This window comes from Populus nigra, chromosome 3 (assembly GCF_951802175.1).
Source record: "Populus nigra chromosome 3, ddPopNigr1.1, whole genome shotgun sequence".
NCBI classification, from domain to species: domain Eukaryota; kingdom Viridiplantae; phylum Streptophyta; class Magnoliopsida; order Malpighiales; family Salicaceae; genus Populus; species Populus nigra.
The window spans coordinates 26,516,728-26,538,838 of NC_084854.1; the positions used below are offsets into that span (position 1 = coordinate 26,516,728).

The 22,111-nt window shown below is 40.6% G+C and overlaps 1 protein-coding gene across 1 annotated transcript; it reads right to left on the reverse strand.

The window, feature by feature from the left end:
• Positions 1-3,242: 3,242 nt before the first annotated feature.
• On the reverse strand, positions 3,243-6,465 carry LOC133689508 (uncharacterized). The gene is made up of 4 exons (XM_062109365.1): positions 4,710-6,465; positions 3,637-3,781; positions 3,483-3,520; positions 3,243-3,367 (listed from the first exon to the last, which is right to left on the reverse strand). The coding sequence occupies exons 1-4, from the start codon at positions 6,463-6,465 to the stop codon at positions 3,243-3,245; spliced, it is 2,064 nt and encodes a 687-aa protein (XP_061965349.1).
• Positions 6,466-22,111: the final 15,646 nt, after the last annotated feature.

A 22,111-nucleotide genomic window follows, 5' to 3' on the forward strand; every position in this document is an offset into this window, starting at 1 on the left:
TTCATTCTAGACCCATATTCCTTCACCAAACTGAAAATGAGAGAAATGAGAGAATGACCTCTTAAAACCATTATTTGTTTAAGTCGCTGACAGAGCACACTTAGAGGCAATGACCAATACAAGGGGGCAACATTGTGTTTAAAAGGAAAAATTCTAGAAAAGGAGATGGAACATTTCCTACAACAAGACAAGGGGGCATTTTAGTTTATGAAAGATAGTTTGATCCTTTCAGCAAGTGACATCGAATGTTTTTAGCAGGGAGACGAGGAGTAATGAATGATCCTTTCAAATTATTTGACGAGACAAAAAATCTCTAGCAAGCAAGTGGGTCACGATGAGCACCACAAAGGCTGAGTTGTGCAAACAAATCTGGAAATAAACTTACATGGGCCAACTTGAGTGGGCTAGAAGCCAAGCGACAAATATGACCCAAATCAGAGGTAGCAAGTCCTCATCAGTCAAGCAACAAGAAGACAAAGAAGAAATGAGGGCCTATATTTCAAATCAGGTAAAGATGCATGCATATCATCTAAACTTTGAGAAATTGGACAATCAGTTTTGCAAATCTCATTAGAGAAAATTCCAACAGAATCCATCAAGTGGAAGGCCAACTTGAAATGGCCAGGATTGAAATTACTTTTGAGAATTTTTCAACCTGGGCAGGCCGCCTCCAAGAATTAGGCCCTCTGAAAAATCTCTATGTTTTTCCACCTCCTTAAAATGCGCCTTTAAGCCTTTGATCATCATTTTTAGGGTGCTTTCAAGTCCTTATCTCCTTTCAAGTGCACCTTCGACCCCTTGACCATCCAAGGTATTGCGTTTCTTAACCCTACCTCCCTTTTCGAGAACACCTTCGAGCCTTACCTCCCTTTAAATGCGCCCTCGAGCCTTTGATCATCATTTTTAGAGCACTTTCAAACCTTCATTTCCTTTTCGAGCGCCTTTGAGCCCTTGGTTTCCTCTTCGAGCGCCTTTGAGCCCTCGCTTTCCTCTTGGAGTGCCTTTGAGCACTCGCTTTTCTCTTTGAGAGCGCCTTTGAGCCCTCGCTTCCCTCCTCGAGTGCCTTTGAGCACTCGCTTTCCTCTTCGAGCACCTTTGAGCTCTCGCTTCTTTTCGAGTGCCTTTGAGCACTTGCTTTTCTCTTCGAGCGCGCCTTTGAGCCCTCATTTTCCTCTTCGAGCGCGCCTTTGAGCCCTCGCTTTTCTCTTCGAGTGCCTTTGAGCACTTGCTCTTCTCTTCGAGCACGCCTTTGAGCCCTCGCTTTCCTCTTCGAGCGCCTTTGAGCCCTCGTTTTCCTCTTCAAGCGCGTCTTTGAGCCCTCGCTTTCCTCTTCAAGCGTCTTTGAGCACTTGCTTTCCTCTGCGAGTGCCTTTGAGCCCTCGCTTTCCCCTTCGAGCGCCCCTTTGAGCCCTTGTTTTCCCCTTCGAGCGCCTTTAAGCCCTCGCTTTTCTCTTCGAGTGCCTTTAAGCCCTCGCTTTCCTCTTCCAGTGCCTTTGAGCACTTGATTTCCTCTTCGAGTGCCTTTGAGCACTTGCTTTTCTCTTCGAGCGCGTCTTTGAGCCCTCGCTTTCCCCTTCGAGCGCCTTTGAGCCCTCGCTTTCCTCTTCAAGTGCCTTTAAACACTTGCTTTGCTTTTAGAGCGCGCTTTTGAGCCCTCCCTTTCCTCTTCGAGTGCCTTTGAGCCCTCGCTTTCCTCTTCGAGCGCCTTTGAGCACTTGTTTTCCTCTTCGAGTGCCTTTGAGCCCTCGCTTTCCCCTTCGAACGCCTTTAAGCCCTCACTTTCCTCTTCGAGGACCTTTGAGCACTTGTTTTTCTCTTCGAGCGCGCCTTTGAGCCCTCGCTTTCCTCTTTGAGTGCCTTTGAGCACTTACTTTCCTCTTCGAGCGCCTTTGAGCCCTCGTTTTCCTCTTTGAGCGCGCCTTTGAGCCCTCGCTTTCCTCTTTAAGTGCCTTGAGCATTTGCTTTCCTCTTCGAGTGCCTTTGAGCACTTGCTTTTCTCTTCGAGCGTGCCTTTGAGCCCTCGCTTTCCTCTTTAAGCGCCTTTGAGCCCTCGCTTTCCTCTTCGAGTGCCTTTGAGCACTTGCTTTCCTCTTCGAGTGCCTTTGAGCCCTCGCTTTCCCCTTCGAACGCCTTTAAGCCCTCGCTTTCCTCTTCGAGGACCTTTGAGCACTTGCTTTTCTCTTTGAGCGCGCCTTTGAGCCCTCGCTTTCCTCTTTGAGTGCCTTTGAGCACTTACTTTCCTCTTCGAGCACCTTTGAGCCCTCGTTTTCCTCTTCGAGCGCGCCTTTGAGCCCTCGCTTTCCTCTTTAAGTGCCTTTGAGCACTTGCTTTCCTCTTCGAGTGCCTTTGAGCACTCGCTTTTCTCTTCGAGCGCGCCTTTGAGCCCTTGCTTTCCCCTTCGAGCGCCTTTGAGCCTTCGCTTTCCTCTTCGAGTGCCTTTGAGCACTCGCTTTTCTCTTCGAGCGCCTTTGAGCCCTCGCTTCTATTCTTCGAGCGCGCCTTTGAGCCCTCGCTTTCCTCTTCGAGTGCCTTTGAGCACTTGCTTTCCTCTTTGAGTGCCTTTGAGCACTCGCTTTCTTCTTGCATTCTTTTGAGTGTGTCTTCGAGCCTCTCATTTTCCTTTTTTTTATACTTGGGTAGGTCACTCATCACAATGAGACCACTGTAAAAAAAAAACAAAAACAAAAAAAATAATACAAAAAAACAAAATACAAAAAATGGATCGTCTTCCAAATGACTTGTTTCTTGATTTCTACATCTCTGTAAAGATCATGTGTCAATCTACTGTTTTCGAAGTTTTCAAGAAAAAAAAAGGGGGTTCTTTTTGTATCTACTTTTCTTTATAAATTTACTATACAAAGTTAAAGGAAAATAAAATTTTCCAATATCTTTGCATAGTAAATATTATAAAGAGGGGGCAACCGTCATAACCCAATTTTTGAGAATGGATAAGTTTTGAGACTTAATTAAGCTTTAAATTAATTTAATTCATCCAATCAAGGGTTTAATTGGAGAATTGATAAGTTTTGAGACTTAATTGAGCTTGGAATTAATTTAATTAATCAAATCAGGGACTTAACTGAAAAATTATCGAAGTATAGGGCTGATTCTTGTCAAATTTGAAAGAAATTAAAACCCAATGAGCAATGTGTAAAAAGTGCCGAAATACAGGGGTCCAATTACAATTTACCAAAGGGCTTGATTGCACGATTTCAGAACTTCAGTGACTAGATTGAAAATGGTCATTCCCATCGCACAGACGGCACCATTTTGAGAAGCTGCTCATCGCCTTCTTCGCCTTCTTCCTCAAGAGCCGTTTCTGGCAGTAATGGCTTTGAAGCCGTTTCAAATGGTTGGTATTCTCTGGCTATAAAGCCAGAGAAGATGAGAGAGCGCAGGGGGGAGGAATCAGAGAGGGGAGAAAAAAAAGACAGTAGAGAGAGGGACAGAACCGAGGGGGGGGAGGAGGAAGAAGAGCAGACTTGCATTCCTCTGTTTCTTCTCAAAGAAACAGAGGAGGCTAAAGAAGAAAAAGCCACGAAGGGCAGGGGAGACTGAAAAACTAGGGAAACAGAGAGAGGGAGACTGGAAACGAAAAAAACTGAGGAACGACACAGAAACGAGGAGCAGCCCCACCATCGTCTTTGTCCCTTCATCTCAGAACTGAAGGTGACATAATCTAAAACCAGGAGCAAAGGAGATGCAAACTCAGCCCATCGGACGAAAGCGCAGAGACGAGAACCGGCGTTGATCATCGTCTTCACAGTCTTCAGCAACCAGCCTCCAGAACCAGAGGCAGCAGAACAAAGAATCACAAAAGAAAGGTGACGACACCGAGAACGTGTTAGAACCAGAGACAGAGGACGGAAGACGAAGAAGAAGCAGAGGACAGAGAGAGAAGTGATATAGAGAGGGACAGAAGGAGAAGGAAACCAGAAATCAAAAAAAGAAGGCAGAGAGAAAGAAGACCAGAAAAGGGAACAAAACAAACGCAGGAGGAGAAAGTAAGATTAACCGGCCGGCCCTCCATTACTTTCATCACATCTTCAAGTGCAGCGCTAGCTAAGTTGCTGTTTCCCTCCGTTCATTTTAATCACATGCTCCTGTAGAGAAACTAAAAATCAATGGCCAGCCGGGTTAAGCCTGTGACCCGGCTAGGCCTGCTGGGTCCAGCCCAGCCCCATGTGGGCTGAGCTGGGCCCAGCCCAAAAAACATAAATAAAAAAATAAAAATAAAAAATAAAAAAATATGCATGCATATATTTAAATTTATTTTTATTGGTTTATTTAAAGAGTTAGAACACCATTCATTTTTGTTTTGGTTTACGTAATACTTACCAACGCCAGAGTTGGAAGTAACCGTAGTCGAATATTCACTGGTGCCAGAGTCAGGAATATTATAAACAAATCATCATAGCATAAACTAATAAACATTTAGCAATTTAAGACAAAACCAGCAATGCAGTCTGTTTTAGGCAGAACGTTTAATGGGTGATAATATCTTCCATTTTACGTAACCAATCTCGAGCCATAGAATCTCTGTTGATCAGTTAGAGTTTCTAGTGACCATAATACTAGATAGCGACTCCTTAAACAAGATTTTTTTTTAAAATAATAAAATGTCAGATATCTATTTTTTTTTCATATTCAAGAATTATTTTTAAGATCGCTGTGATATCGGAAGCGACAAAAATATTACTAATACATACACTGCCGATGGATACCAAGATGAGACATAAGAACGGCCACAAAAGTAATTAGCTCTCCTCCTTGACTAAGTGCTTTTGCATGCTCTTTCCATCCACATTGACTCGCAGCATAAAATAGCATCTCAACCAACACTTCACTTATTATTTCCCATTTCCGTTCAACTGACCAACCATCCTCTGTCTCCAGCCCCTTGAATGAAGCTATGAGCTTGCCAACACCTTCCTTCACATATCCATCGGAAACGGCTTGCTTATACTTTGGTTCTCCCAACTGTTTAGGTAGCATAAACGGCAAATCCTTCCATAGATACATCATGTAACGAGATAAAGTTATGCTTATTTTACAACGAATTGAAGAATCCTGTTCGAAACAAGTATTAACAGCCATGTGCCACATGAGGAAGCTTTCATGAAAGTCTTTTTCTTCGACAGACCAGCCAAGTTCTCTATCGCAATCATAACTTTCGAGTGCGCGGCCACCTCTCGCTGCCAATATCGTAATCAGATCATCTTCGAAACTGCATCCTGAACTCTTAACCAATAGACTTTTGAAAATAAATTCCTTTAAATCATCACCAACATCCTCCCAGCTCTGAATGTGGCCAGTTCTAAAGAGTTTTGAGATGTATTTACATAGACTCACTCGATGTTCTTCTATAACGGACTGTGCCGTGGATGCTTTCCACCTTCTGTTACTTCTAAGAAACGATAGCAACCGAGAAGAACAAACACTTCGAGACCACCAAACCCTTCGCTTGCTAAGCCAAAGCATAGCCCAATCAGAGAAAAGCATTAAAATGGCCGAGTAAATCTCCAGAACAATAGCTCCGATCAGCAACAAGTATGATATAATAATATCAATTTTAGTATAGGTATGGGAGTTTCTGGTCATTGATGAGAATGCTACTAATGCAGAAACAGAGGACAGAAAGTTGATGCAGCGGAGAATGATGCGTAGTCGCCAACGAACTGTTGTTATCACCTTGGTGAAAAGTAAATCGAACATGAACCCCAACTCAATTTCTACCAATTTGAATGCTTCAGGGCCTGTCTTGCTCCTCAACAAAGCGTCGCTCTTCCGATGAGCAGCATATGTAACAGGGTAATCAGCAAATTGTAACTTCAAAGTTTGGAACAAGGAATGAGCTTCTTGGATATATCTGGCCTCTGGTATTTCATCATTGCCTTCCACTAGCAGATACAAACTTTCTGTGTTTGGGGAATACCTAAACTTGTTGGAGCTTGCTAACCAAAGGACCCAAACCCTCTCTCCATATTTGATAACTCCAGAAACAAAGATTGGAATGACTATATATATGAGCGGATCATTGCTCCACCATGACCTAAACGACGCATAAAAGGCCACCATAAGCTGGGTTAATAGCTGAAGCAAGTGCCTCGACCACAATTCGTTGTCCTCGATTGAGTAGGCAGTAATAGCGTCAGGGCCACCAAGGTGTACAAGGAGCATCGGTGCCCAAAATGCTGGGATGGAGGTTGCGCTGGAAGTGGTACCTTCGGATTCTGAACCCCCTAGGCTACGAGCAAGAATACCCAAAGTAATAGTCGCCAACCAATCTGCCGACAAATATGCTAGCCAAACAAACATCCCGAACCAGATTCCGGCGGTATACTTTCGTCGACTGCCAGTGACGGTGAGGAAAATTTGCAGCGAGAGACTTAGCAAAATCATGATGCGAAGCTCCCATTGATTCCACAATTCGATAACATGTCCAGAAAAAGTATACAGATTCATCCTTGTTTTCCTTCAATACAAGCCATATTTAAACTTGTTATCAAAAAAAGGCAGATATGAACTTTACTTAAAGAAACATTAATCAATCAAACAGATAGGAACTATACATAATGCATGAACAAAATACCAAGTTATGCATTTATAACATTTTTGTTAGCAATTCATATGAATCAAATTGAATAAGGTAAAATCCCAAGTAAACAATAAGCAAATGAAAGCTATAATAAAATATCAAAGAAAAAAAAATCATAAATGAAGAGGAAAGTATTGAATTGACTTAAAATTCATATACATAATCGAAATCATCCTTTAAAATATTTAATATTAAATCATTTTTGAACCTCCTATACAGAGCTGAGTGATTAAGACCTCAAGAATTGTTTTATAAGCTCGGTGATGCTCACAAACTTTTTTTTTTAATCTATATTTTCTAACGAATGCAATGGCAACACCTATTTATACTATAAATTTTATTTCAACTATATGTATCAAACTTTCAAATATATTATAATATCAAAAGAAATAAAAAAAAACCTTCAAACTTAAGTAGAGAGACCTAGAGAAATGAAGCAATGAAGGCAGACACATGCAACTCGTACCTCTACAGCTAAAACGTACTTGAAGATTATGGAAAGAGGTGTTCCAGTCGACTAATTTACAGTTTGTGCAACCAACTTGATGAATTTTGTGTATTTTTTAGTCTTGGTTCCGCAAAAGTGTGCTTCTTGTATATTAATGATGCTGCAAGAATGTGAATTGGTACAAATACTTTACTTCTTATCATCAATATCAAAGGATATTCTTAAAAAAGAATAAACACTTGCTCTCATCACAATCATTACTACGAAAAAGAAGGGCCAATGGAATAAATTGCTTTCTATTGTCACAAGCTAAGAGCTCCTGGTTTCATAGGAAAACATGACAAATTACTTGGAGTATATGGCTAAAAATCTTCTTATTTTAACAAGACGAGATTTAGTATGGCCTACGCGACAAAACCAAGTGGCAATGTGCCATAATAGGAAGCTTTCATGAAAGTCTATATCAACCACAGCCCAACCAAATTTTTCAGAGCATCCGTTACTTCTGAGTGCATGATCACCTCTCTCTGCCAATATCATCCTTTGGTCATCTTGGCAACTGTATCTCGAACGCATATCTAAGAGACGTTTGAAGATCAATTCCTCTAAATCACAATCCACATCCTCTTTCCATCTCCAAAAGTTGTGATCCTTGCTGAAAAGATTTCCAATTGGTATACTTTGCTCAATTTGCTTATGTACGTATGGCTTGTTGGTTCATAGATTCTTTGAACCTATTTTTATGAATAAGAAACGACAGCCACCGAGAAGTGTTGAAAATAAAGTTAAACTAAGATTTTTTGCATTCAGAGGCACCAGACTTCCAGATTAAGTTGGCATTATTAATTTTCTAGTTAGAATAGATTTTTTTGTTCAGTTCAATTTCTTATTTGTATACGATTTTAGAATTATAAATAAGCTTGTAAACAGATAAAAACTCAAAGAGAAAATTTAAACAATTATACTTTTCCTCTAAATTTCTTCTTGTTCTAGTTTTGCACTTTGCCATTATTGTTCAGAATAAGTTTCAGCATTAATCGTCAACTTAGAATTATAAATCGGAATTTGAGCAGCCAAGTGAGCTCCCTTTATTCCTGTTTTGACACACGTGTCACTACGACGGATTGAATAAAATATACAATACAGTTAATAACATATATAATAATCATAATTAAGATTCCAAGCAATGCCTTTCTTTCTACTTGTTAGGAAAAAATCAAGCAACGCTCTTTGATAATAGAAATAGCAAGATGTATTTCTATTATGAATTTTATTTCAACTATATCTATGACAATCAACTTTTAAATATAATACTGCATAAAGAAGAAAAAAGAAGTTTCAAATTTAAGTTAAGAGAGCAGGGGAGAAATATTAAAGGGCGACACATGCAACTCATGCCTTTACAGCCAAAATGTTTCTGAAGATTATGCAAAGAGGAGTTCCGGTGGAGTGATTTACTGTTGTGCTACCAACTTGAATTTTGTGTGCTTAGTCCCTGGTGCTTCATGCATATTAATACTATGAATCAGTAAATGTTCTTTACTTTTTATCATGAAATCAAATATTTTTCTTAAGAAAGAATAAAACACTTTGCTCTCTGCACAAGCCAAGACTGTAAGATATGTATACAAGAGTCATCATTAAAAATTAAAATGAAAAATATTGAAATACATTGCTTTCATTTACACAAGCTTAAACTTTATGTAAAGCGTATGATTTTCGTCAGCAGAAACTCCCTCCTCTCCTCTCAAGCAACAGTGCCATGTAAGATTTATAGATTGGAGTATAACTTTATTTTAAGAAGACAATCAAGAGAGTGACTGGAGATCAGCAAGCTTGGAGTATAACTTTATTTCTCATTTTATTTTATTTTATTTTTAATCAAGAAAAAAGCTCCTTAGGATCGATATGGGTGAGCGTAAGGAGTTATCAGAAGTCAAAACACAAAGGCAAGCTACACCCCCAATTGAAATCATCACCGAAATCCTCTCCAAATTAAACATCAAAACTCAGCACCGCTACAGATGCGTGTTCTTTAGACAGGTATGAACGAATATGTCAAAACCAGCACAAACAAAACTCTTTTTATCCAAGAAAAAAGGAGGCTGTGGTTATATCTTTATTCAGTTGATTTTGACATTCTGGTGTCCACAATAACCCTACAAGACCAACCATGTGTTACAACATCAAAACAAGAATGTGCTGAGTTTTTAGTTGGTTCTTGTAATGGTTTACTTTCTTACAAAGATGGTGAAATTCTTATTTGTAATCCCATTCATTCCACAATTCGATAACACGTTCAGATAACTTCAAGGTTCATCTTTACTTGCCTTCAACGCAGATCAGATATGAACTGTATTCTTTTTTTCTTTTCTTTTCTTTTCATTTTTATCATGGACACATTTTTAGATGTGATCCATGGATGGGTGACAACTTCTAAGAACCAAATCATAGGAGATAGCCCGTCACTCAAAATTTCTAATCAATCACGTATTTATATGTGAGTTGAGAAATGTAAATGATAGGATTTGAACGAGGGATGTTCTCTCCTCTTAGTCAAGGCCGACTTAAGATAAATGAAGCCTTAGACAAAACTATAAATGAAGCCTTTTAAAATATTTAAGAATTTTTTTTTTTATTTTTATATATATCTGACAAGTGATGAGGTCTTGAGCAATTTTTATTTTGTGCTTGAAATTTAGTAGTTGTTAAGTAGTGACAATTTTTATTTTATAAAGTATAATTAATAAATATATTTTATTTATTAGGAACAACTGGAGTTGTTGGCCAAGTAACCCTTGCCATAAGCCAGCTCTATCCGTGGCTACCTCCTTCCTAGTTAACTATTACCACCAGTTAACATTTAAAATACATTAATGAATTAAACAGAATAGTAGGTTCTGTCAGTTTTGTAATCTCTTAACTACACAAATATGTTAAAAGCTTAAAGACTGTATAATTGCAGTTGAAGAACTGAGGTTTTATATCAGCCTGTACACAACAGGAATACCGGAAATAACAGAATCACTAAAGATGTGGTCAATTGGTTACAAGAGAATCAAATCTAAACTGAAGTCCTAAGAATCAGGACATTATTAACCAAAAACAGCAACAGTTAAAAGACTAAGTCAAACTGAACTTAGTCAACAAAAGAACACAACAAACTCTCCCTTAAACTGACTTGCAATTTTTCGTCAGTTTACATTTGGTGCCATGCAAACTCCAAGCAGTTTTCTTAATCTTATGAACACCTCAAGCATCAAAGGCTTAGTCATAATGTCTGCTAACTGATCTTTAAAACCACAATACTCTAACTTAACAATTCCATCAATTGTTAAATCACGAAGAAAATGAAATCTAAAATCAATGTGCTTGCTTCTTCCTTGCATAATAGGATTTTTTGATAATTTAATAGTAGAGTTGTTATCACAGAATATATCAGTGCACTTACTTTGTTCAAGACCAAGCACATCAAGAATCCTACGCATCCATATACTTTGACATGCGCAAGAGGCAGTAGCTATGAACTCAGCTTCAGTAGTGGAAAGCATGACTACTGGTTGTTTCTTTGAAGACCATGCGACAACACCTGAACTGAGCAAGAATGCATATCCTGAAGTGCTTTTTCAGTCTTCAGTATCTCCTGCGTTGTTGCTGTCCGTGTAGGCTACCAAGTTCTCTTTTTCACCTCTTCCTAACTCAGTAGTCCCTTTGATGTAAAACTCTCTTTACAGCTTGTTGGTGTAACTCAGTTGGCCTTTCCATGAATCCGAATCCAGATCAAACCATCATATGCTTCTCTCTCCTTCAAGCCGAAAGGGGTAACGAGCCATGGTCTACAGTTTCAAATATATCTCTCAAATCACCGAACCAAGGGGTCCGCGAAGTTGATATCGCCCAGCGTCCTCTAATCAAAATAAAATTATTTGTTATTCACTTAAATAAATAAAATAAGGTTGAGCTAGAATCAAAATCAAAATTTGAAGCTGAAATTCCAGTTTAATTTTGAGATCCACATTTTTATTGATAAATTTTTATATAAAAAAATAAATCAAATAAAAAACGTGAAATCAAAGAACATGAAAAATCAAAGGTAGAATCAATTTTTATTTCACTACCAGCGGCAATCATGCCTTAGTCATTGTGAAAATCCGTTCAGCTTATTACATTCGGCTGTTGCAAATAGGTTTGAAAACGTTCAAAGCGGATATCAGCAATGGAAAGTTCAACCGGGTATCATCAATATCCGATTGAAACTTCTACCCATTTTTTGTACCGAAATAATGGTAAATGGTAATTTCATTTTATTGAGACAAATGGGCCTATTAGAATACCAATAGGCCCAATTGTATTCTTTCTAAGAACCAGCCCAAATCCATTTGCTAGTCTACCTTTAATAAAGGGTTTCACGTCAACTTTTTGCCCTAAACCATTAGGATTTTGGCACATTGAAGTTTGTATTTTTATTTGATCAATTTTATAGCCTATGAAAAAAACAACTTGAGTGTTTTGAAAAAACCCTATGCAGTCCCAAGATAGGCAGATTAAGATTTTTTTTAAAAGTATTTTTTATTTTAAAATATATTAAAATAATATTTATTTTTTTATTTTTTAAAAATTATTTTTAATATTAACCTATCAAAAAAATTTAAAAATATAAAAAGTTATTTCACGTAAAAAAAATTAACTTTTTTAAGAGGACTTTTAAAACAAAAATAAAAAAACAATAGATATGAAAGCCACTTTCATGGCATCATGAGCACACTGGGGTGTGGTTTGGATTCCAAATATAATTTAAAAAAAAATTCAAAAAAGTTTTATTTAAAATTATTTTTATATATATTTTTAGATTATTTTGATTTAATGTTAAAAATAAATTTTTAAAAATAAAAATTTAATATAATTTTAATATATTAAAAAAAAACAATAAAATCATTTCCCCCATCAATCTTGCTGACTTAAAGCATTCTAGAATCTCCCACGCTGCTAATTTTGCAGAAGATCAAAGTATCTCTATGCCTAGTGTATCCTCACGAGGCCCGCTGAATCTACCATGAGGAAAGCGAGGATTCCCTGAAGCTTATTTTTGGCTTCGTCAGTCCTTGGTTTATTTATATGTTGTTAAATCTTATATGTATCCCCTTTTGTCCTTCCATTTGATTTTATCAATTTTATTCACCAAAAATATCATTTTAAAAAAGACTCAATTTTTAGTATATACTAATAAAAATTCAATCTAGTTTCATAAATATTAAGTATGTTTTATAGAATTTGGTAGACATGTTATTACATAAAATCATTCAAGAGTTTGTACAAACTGAGAAATTAAGAGCAAGCAATATTACGTAATTCGATAGCATTAGTTAATTACACACACTGTCCATGGAGGCCAAGATGAGCCATAAGAACGGCCACCAAAGTGAGTAGCTCTCCTCCTCCTTGAAGTGCTCGAGCATGCTCTTTCCATCCACATTGCATCGCAGCATAAGTTGGCATCTCCAACAGAACTTCACTTATCAATTCCCATTTCTGTTCACTCTGCAGCAAGTTCAATGACATGGCAAGCTCGCCACCATCAGATAGTGCTGACCCTTCCGAGTTTTGACCGATTTGCTTGTACTTTGGTTCGCCCAACTCTTGGGGTAGCATAAACGGCAAATCACTCCATAGATACATCATGTAACGAGATAATGATCTGCTCACGTTACAATGAATTGAATCCTGGTCGACGCAAGTATTAACAGCAATGTGCCATATGAGGAAGCTTTCATGAAAGTCTTTATGAACCACGGACCATTCAAATTTTTCAAGGCAATCCTTACTTTTGAGGGCATGATCACCTCTCTCTACCAATATCTCATATGGAACTAATGGGAAATTGCATCTTGAACGCATATCTAAGACACGTTTGAAGATCAATTCCTTTAAATCACCACCAACATCCTCCCAGCTCTGAATGTTGCCGGTTCTAAAGATTTTTGGGAGGTGTTTACATGGGCTCTCTCTAGAATTTTTTGGCTCATATTGGGCTATAGATGCTTTCCACTTTTTGTTATTGCTAAAAAACGATAGCAACCGAGAAGAACAAATAACTCGAAAAAATAGAATCCGCTAGTGGCTTCCTTTGATCGCTAAGCCAAAGCATACCCCAATCGGAGAAAAGCATCAAAATGGCCGAGTAAATCTCCAGAACAGTAGCTCCGAACAGCAAAATAAACTTTGTCAGAATTTCATAAAGAACAGTAGCTTCGAGAGAATAAACACTTGCTCTCACTACAAAATAAAAGGACCAATGGAATAAAGTGCTTTCGCTTGTCACAGCTAAAACTTTGTCAGAAGTTGAGAGTACTCATGAGCACAAATTACTTCCCATGCTCTCAAGAAAAGAATCATCTGTAAACTTTTAAGTTGCAATTATTCTTTAATATTATATTAGAGCTTTAATATGACCAAGCACAGTTACAAGTTAATAAGTTTTTGTATTATCATCTAAATCAAGATGTTTATGCAATTAATTTACTTCAGGGACTCATTGTTGGTAAGTGTTATGCTTCCACATTATCATAAAGGATTTGAGTTCTACGAGAGCCTATAAAAAATTAATTTCATATGCTTAAAACTTGGTCATCTGGTGTGAGAAAATCTTCAAAAGAATGCCCTCTGGGATATATAGTTTAAAACATACATGTGCTGTACCGAAAAAATTAACCTTTTGTATATATAATAACATAACAATCACAAACATGTAAGAGTAAATTTTTATTTACAGAAATTATATTACCAAATAAATAAATGCAAAAGGAAAAAGAATACACTGTTTTTTTTCATTAACTAGATGATGGCTGCAGCTTTACTACATTGGTCGATCACACATTCATATTCTTGTCCTTACTTTATGCTCGCACCCTCCGGTCAGGTCGCCTTCGCCAGTTTTGTTTGTTCGTTTAAGTGGGCTCTAGAGAAGGCTCTTTTTTTTTTTTTTAATTTGCAGCCTTGATTTTGGAAGAACAGATTATTTTCTTGTTGTAATTGAAATGGCTTATTGCTAAGGCCAAAATATTTTGGCTTCAACTAAAAGCTGGAGAAATTGTATATACCCTGTTTGTCACAGTGTCAAATGTGCACAAGGTGCATGCTTCGGCTGGCTGGCCAAAACAAGGCCTGAGGGTGCTGGCAGCCATGCCATCAGTGCGAGAAATCGGCAGCGCAGATTTATGCGGCTGTAGGTTCGTCAAAGGAAAATCGGCAGCGAAGATTGTTGACGAACATGGGCTGGACGAGGGACTGTCCAAGCCTCGTCAGGAGATAGGCTGACGAGAATTGGGGCTATCGCAGAATTCGGCAGCGTAGGCAGGAGCAGCCTGCACGCAGATGCGAATTCGGCAGCGCAGAGATTGGCAGCCTGCACGCATATGCGAATTCGGCAGCGCAGGAATTGGCAGCCTGCACGCAGATGCGAATTCGGCAGCGCGCAGCAACTTGTGCAAGTCAGGGGCTCGACTTGGCACGATTGGAAACTTGGGCGAGGGACTGTCCAAGGCATGGGAAAAGAGCTCTAGGCGCTGGGACGCGCCAACGAAGGCACACTGCCTAGAATTCGGCAGCGATGGATTGCGGCAGCCTTGCATAGGCAGGAATGGATTCGGCAGGCAGCATGCAATGGTCTATGCGAGTCTTTGAGCTTGTGACTTGGCATGGACGTGGGACTTAGGTGATGGACCTTCTAAGTCAGCAGCTGACGCAGCAGAAACTGGCAGCTGGGGCTGGCAAGCAGACAGCCCGAAAATGGGGGAAGTGGCAGCTTCATGGGAGGCAGAACATGGGAGCATAACTTGGGTGCTGGCCGGGCCACTATGTCCTGAAAACATGGGATAATGGGTGTGAGGTAGTGCTCCACCATGTCCTGAAAACATGGGAGCGTGGGGGAGAGGTAGTGCTCCACTAGTTCCCGAAAATGGGGGATAATGGGGAGGAGCCTTTGCAGCTCCTTTGCTTGTCTATAAATACAAGATGCAGCTCTTGTGTGTGGGGGAGCATTCGGGGGAGAGTGTTCCAAATGTAAAGAGCGTTCGGGTGGGAATGTTCACAATGTAAGGGCATTCGGGTGGGGATGTCCAGCATGTAGGGGCATGCAAGAACACTAGTTAGAGTTAGCTTGTGTAGCATGTAATCTTTGTGCATAGCACACATACGGATTTGTGTATAGTTTCCTTTGTGTATGAGATTAATAAAGGTTGGGAAAGAGTTCCTGTAAAGCTTGTTGTGCACTATGATTGTTATTCTTGCTTGTGTATTCCGCTTGCTTAGTTACTAGGCAAACACGAGTGGGAGTGGCGAGAGAAGGCTGAGTCTAGTGAGGGACTAGGCTGCCGCACGGGTGAATTTCGTTGCGAAAAATTTAACCCCGTGACAAGTGGTATCAGAGCACTGTTGCTGTCTTTGCAGGATGACGGGAATGATTCTGCGGCCAAATCAACGGAGTGATTTGGGAGGACTACTGCTTCTGTCGAGGGATAGGCAGATTCTAGCGCAATGATCAGCGACGAGAATGCTGATGTTTCTCTGGACAAATCGAAGGCACTGATTTGAGGGAAACATTGCTGCTGCCGATGGGACTGGCAGAAACTTTGGAGCAAGAGCGTAGCTTACATTCTTGACGAAACGATGGACTGTTTCGTAGCACAGACGATGGGCTGTTCTGTGAGGGCAGATCGAAGGGCTGATTTGTTCCGAACCATTTGAGGTAAACTTTCTAGCATTTTGGGCAGTGTTGGTGTTCAAAAGGGCTGCGGAGTTTTGGGGGTTTAACTCCATGGGCGACGCAAAGTGATGATGAAGGGATCAGCGCAAAATGGGTGCTGATTCGGCCATTGAAACTGTCAGATGGACTGGCAGGCTTGAGAGCAGGGTCCAGCGGAGGGGCTGCTGGGCGCTTCTGTATTTTCGTCAAAGCCTTGAGGGAAGGATGGGGCGAGACAGAAGAAGAAGCAAGTAAATGTGGAGAGCCTAAACTTGTTGCTGCTGATGATGGACCGTCAGACGAGAAGGCAAATCGGTAAGGGTTCGAAACTGAAATTTGCATTGTTGTTCTCTTGCGATGGAAAATTACTTTTGTATGAGATTGTTGCCAAGGAGGGGAAACCTTGATGTTTGTCATTGCAGAAGATGGCATTTGGCATGCGTAAACCTTATACGTTTGCTTGATGACCGATATGGAATTCAGTTGTCATGAGCCAGCATATTAGGGTGGATGCTGTCTGGCCTTGCTTGCTGCCTTGGTGGCAGAACGTAGGGATTGTTGTGCATCTCAAGGAAGGAATGTTCAGGGAGATGAATGTTCAGGAAGGTGGAAGCAAAATCCAGAGACCAAGTTGAGGGCAGACGAATCTACGAAGATTTGTTGTGGCTTACTGCCTTTGTGGAGGCAGAATTGATGTCTTCGGTGGAGACCTTGATGATGGATAGTTCAGGGTGAAGAAGACAGTGGCTGAGATAGACTTTAGTCACGCTGGGACCAGGATTGGAGGCATAACAGAGGAGGCAGTACCGTGGGGGTGTGTCTCAAAGAGTCTGCGCGATGTCGAGGGACAGACTGGGTGACAGATTCGGCAGCCGATTCAGTGGGCTTGGTGTGGAAGCCCAAATCGTCGACGAAGATGATTTTGTGTGTTGTCTTGAAATCAGTACGAGTGGCTATTTTGGGCATTGCGATGGATTGCAGTGATGGAAGCAAAATGCCAATGACCTTTGTTGGGACAAAGTGTTGCGAGTTTCGGTGGACGAAACATGCAGCGAAGGGTGAAAACAGTAGGGGCTGTTTTGCGTCAGCGAAATCTTGTGTGCATGACGAAGTTTCTGGGGCATGACAGTAGCGCATGGGGGAACCAGGTCAGACGAAACTTGATGCTGGGATGCTATGTGTTTGTGCTATGGCAGGTTACAAATGGACTTGGAGGGACTTGCCGAAAGACTTCGACATAAGATGGAGTTGATCATCGAAACTGAGTTGGTGCTGGGCGTAACAGCACTGTCTCATTCTTATTTCTTGCAGGTGGAGAACCTAAGAGGGCTGATGACAAAGGGGAGTCAGAAGCCAAGGGCAAGAAAATGTTTCGGAATCATGTTTGGGCTGTTTTATTTGCGAGGGGAAGCACTTCGCAAGGGACTGCCTGTTGAGAGCACAGCCTAGTGCTACTTCCGTGGGGAAGGATGGAGAAGAAACGGCATACGTAAATCCTATACGTGTGCTCAACACTAAGTAAAGAGTTAGTGTGAAGGAGCCAGCCTAGTCGATGAGGATTTAGGCATGGCCAAGCTGCCTTGTGCGAGGCAGAGTTGGGGGAGTTTCATAACTTCGACGATGGACAGATCATGGTTTAACTCTAGGCGTGAGGATGCGCCAACGAAAAACACACTGCATAGAATTCGGCAGCGATGAACAGCAGCAGCCTTGCATGGGCAGAGGCGAATTCGGCAGAATGTGTTGATTGCTGAGAAGCGGACAAGTAAGCAATATTGGTAATACTTGCAGTTTTGGGGCACGCAGAATGGTTGAAGAACTAGATGTTCGTATGGGAGCTCATATGGGTTCTTCAAAGTGATTTTGTGTGGATGTATTTTGTGAAGGAAGGGACGGATTCCTTGGGTGCTAGGCGGCATGGCATCTAAACTTTGCGAAAACATACTTGCGAGTATGATGTGTTTGACATTTGTGGAAAACTAACGAGCCAAAACAGAATGTGTCACAGCTTGGTTTTGAAACAGGTTGACAAAGATTCGGTGGACTGAATTTGTTGTTGAATGTGGGAAAAGCTAAGAGGTTTCGTGCGGAGAAACAGGGAGTGTGACGAGGAACAGATGCGGTGCAAGGGTACTTCAAATCTGTCCGACGAGGGCGTCGGGTTCTTTTGGTAGGGGTGGTTTGTCACAGTGTCAAATGTGCACAAGGTGCACGCTTCGGCTGGCTGGCCAAAACAAGGCCTGAGGGTGCTGGCAGCCATGCCATCAGTGCGAGAAATCGGCAGCGCAGATTTATGCGGCTGTAGGTTCGTCAAAGGAAAATCGGCAGCGAAGATTGTTGACGAACATGGGCTGGACGAGGGACTGTCCAAGCCTCGTCAGGAGATAGGCTGACGAGAATTGGGGCTATCGCAGAATTCGGCAGCGTAGGCAGGAGCAGCCTGCACGCAGATGCGAATTCGGCAGCGCAGAGATTGGCAGCCTGCACGCATATGCGAATTCGGCAGCGCAGGAATTGGCAGCCTGCACGCAGATGCGAATTCGGCAGCGCGCAGCAACTTGTGCAAGTCAGGGGCTCGACTTGGCACGATTGGAAACTTGGGCGAGGGACTGTCCAAGGCATGGGAAAAGAGCTCTAGGCGCTGGGACGCGCCAACGAAGGCACACTGCCTAGAATTCGGCAGCGATGGATTGCGGCAGCCTTGCATAGGCAGGAATGGATTCGGCAGGCAGCATGCAATGGTCTATGCGAGTCTTTGAGCTTGTGACTTGGCATGGACGTGGGACTTAGGTGATGGACCTTCTAAGTCAGCAGCTGACGCAGCAGAAACTGGCAGCTGGGGCTGGCAAGCAGACAGCCCGAAAATGGGGGAAGTGGCAGCTTCATGGGAGGCAGAACATGGGAGCATAACTTGGGTGCTGGCCGGGCCACTATGTCCTGAAAACATGGGATAATGGGTGTGAGGTAGTGCTCCACCATGTCCTGAAAACATGGGAGCGTGGGGGAGAGGTAGTGCTCCACTAGTTCCCGAAAATGGGGGATAATGGGGAGGAGCCTTTGCAGCTCCTTTGCTTGTCTATAAATACAAGATGCAGCTCTTGTGTGTGGGGGAGCATTCGGGGGAGAGTGTTCCAAATGTAAAGAGCGTTCGGGTGGGAATGTTCACAATGTAAGGGCATTCGGGTGGGGATGTCCAGCATGTAGGGGCATGCAAGAACACTAGTTAGAGTTAGCTTGTGTAGCATGTAATCTTTGTGCATAGCACACATACGGATTTGTGTATAGTTTCCTTTGTGTATGAGATTAATAAAGGTTGGGAAAGAGTTCCTGTAAAGCTTGTTGTGCACTATGATTGTTATTCTTGCTTGTGTATTCCGCTTGCTTAGTTACTAGGCAAACACGAGTGGGAGTGGCGAGAGAAGGCTGAGTCTAGTGAGGGACTAGGCTGCCGCACGGGTGAATTTCGTTGCGAAAAATTTAACCCCGTGACACTATCTTTCTATGACAAATATCGATTCAGTTGATGCAGAAGTAAGAAAATTCGTTCAACTCATTACATTCTGCGGTTGCAAACAGGTTTGAAAATGTTCAAGCAGATATCAACGATAGAAAGTTAAACTGCGAATCATTAATGTCTGGTTGAATTTTTTACACACAATTTGTAATTATTTTTGTGTTAATGGCAAGAATTATTGCGGATACGACGGATTGAGGTCTACAATTAATTTTGTGAATTTTATCCCTCAATCATCATGTTTTGAGCAAATATTGTTCCTTCATTTGATTTTGTCATTTTCATTGATGAAAAACCCTTTAAGAAATACAGTTTTTTGTATTTTGAGTTGAAAATGTTCATATATACAAAAAAAATGCAATCTAGTTTTTAAAACAATTTGCCCTTGTAGAGCCACTCTTTCTTTGTTTACAGAGTCCCTAAACTGGTCGGAGCTTGCTAAACAGAGGACCAAAACCCTCTCTCCATATTTGATAACTCCAGAAACAAAGATGGGAATGACTACATATATGAGCGGATCCTTGCTCCACCATGACCTAAACGATGCATAAAAGGCCACCGCAAGTTGGGTTAATAGTTGTAGCAAGTGCCTTGACCACATTTCGTTGTCCTCTACTGAATAGGAAGTAATAGTGTCAGGACCACCAAGGTGTACAAGGAGCATCGGTGCCCAAAATGCCGGGATGAAGCTTGCATTTGAAGTTGTGCCTTTGGATTCTGAACCCCCTTGGCTACGAGCAAGAATACCCAATGTAACAGTTACCAACCAATCTGCAGACAAATATGCTAGCCAAACAAACATCCCGAACCAGATTCCGGCTGTATACTTTCGTCGATGACCAGTGACAATGAGGAAAATTTGCAGGGAGAGACCTAGCAAAATCATTGCGCGAAGCTCCCATTCGTTCCACAATTGGATAGCACATTGATAAAAACTATACCAATTCATCTTTGCTATCCTTCAATACAAGCCAGATATGAACTTTACTTAAAGAGACATTAATCGATTGAACAGAATACTAGACACGTAGTAATCACATAATGCAAGAACAGTACACTGAATGATGCATTCATAGCATGATTTCTGGTATATTATAAAATCAAAAGCAAAAGAAAAAAAAAACTTTCGAACTTACGTAGAGAGACATGAAAGAGATATGAAGAAAAAAAAAGGCAGAAACATGCAACTCAAACCTAAACAGCCGAAAGATAACTGAAGATTATGGAAATAGCAGTTCTGGTGAACTAATTTACTGGTTGTGCAAGCAAATGACTACAGAAAGCAAATGTGACGTAATAGTGTTAGGAATTCAGGATTTGTTGTTCTCTTTTCTGATTGCTGAGAAAACTGCAGCAAGAGAAAGCGTGTCTTAATAATGATATTTCATATGGAGTTGGATTCTAGTTAACTTTCCATGCAAATTAGGGTGGATGGACTAAATGATTGCGATCGTGTCCAAAATTAAAAGGCCAACATTTTTTTTCCATTGCCAAAAGGCAAACAACCTTAAACTGTAGAAATATGACTAAAAAAATACATTAAAGCCACTTCCAACATAACACAACCCCTGAAGACAATAATCTCTTTGAACAGCAGTGAGATTTTGATGTGGTTACTCTTAAGATTAAACATGCATCATACTGAACAACATAAGAATGATTGCCTTTTTCAAGGAATCATTAATGTTGGTTTGGGCATCATTCCTTGTGAGCTTGTGAGAGCCTCTCATGATCTGCTCAAGGAATCATTAAACTTCTTAACCACCAAGGGTAACAACACCTTTAATATGTTGCTTTTACGGCTTCATGATTTCAGAACAGTGCATTAAATGATGTTTAGAACTTCTCTAGAACAAACTAAGATTCTTGTAATGATTGTTTTTTTAAAGCAAAGAAAGGAACTCCTAGCTGACTGTAGACAAATGAAGAGATTAATTTGGTATTTTCGATAGCTTTGAGTGTTTGGGATTGTTTGGAATTTCCTTAATCTATAAATAAAGCATCAGGAAGCATTTTGTGGCCCACATTCACTGCTACTAGCTAGGGGCATACCCTCCATTAAAGGCATTTGCTTTTCCTGATTGGTTTCAGTGACCGATACTGTAGAATCCCAAGAACGCAAAAGCCCTTGAAAAAGGGAAGCCATCATCCATTATTGTTTCCACGTAACTGAAAATTTCATTTTAACAAGTTTATTTGGCTGGATTATGGCTTTGCTGCATGAAGCATTGATTGCACTCATCTTTCCTTCATCAGCATATTTAGCTATAACCCTGGAATGGTGTCATTTTTTGAATAAATTTTGAGGGACAAAGTTTCTGGTCCGATTAATTTATTAAAGCAAACCAAAAGAACCAATGCTTGAGTGAATACCAGTTAAGGGATTTGGAGATTAAGAGAGTGCATGTAGGCCCTCTTCTAGCTTTGGTCATACGTCTATGTAAAGGAAAGCATCAGCATCTCTTTGGGAAGTAAACATTTTTTCATTACTGAAGGCATGCCCAACGACTAAAGGCAATCGCAACCTAATCATACCATACATTTCCCTTTTTAGTAAGGCTAAGTTATAGTTTAAGTACATTGGTGTGACGTTTAGAATGAAGCAAGGAATAAAGATTTCCGTGTGATTGATTTTTGAAAGCAAGGAAAAGAAATTCTTGCTGGTTGAGTGCAGATTGGTTAAAGGATCTCGAGATCATGAGAGTACATGCAGAATCTCTAATAGCTTTGAGTGTGTGGAAGATTTTGTAATCTTGTTATCTATAAATAAAGCCCTGAGGCTTGCGGTTTTCCACTTGCTCTTCATAGCAA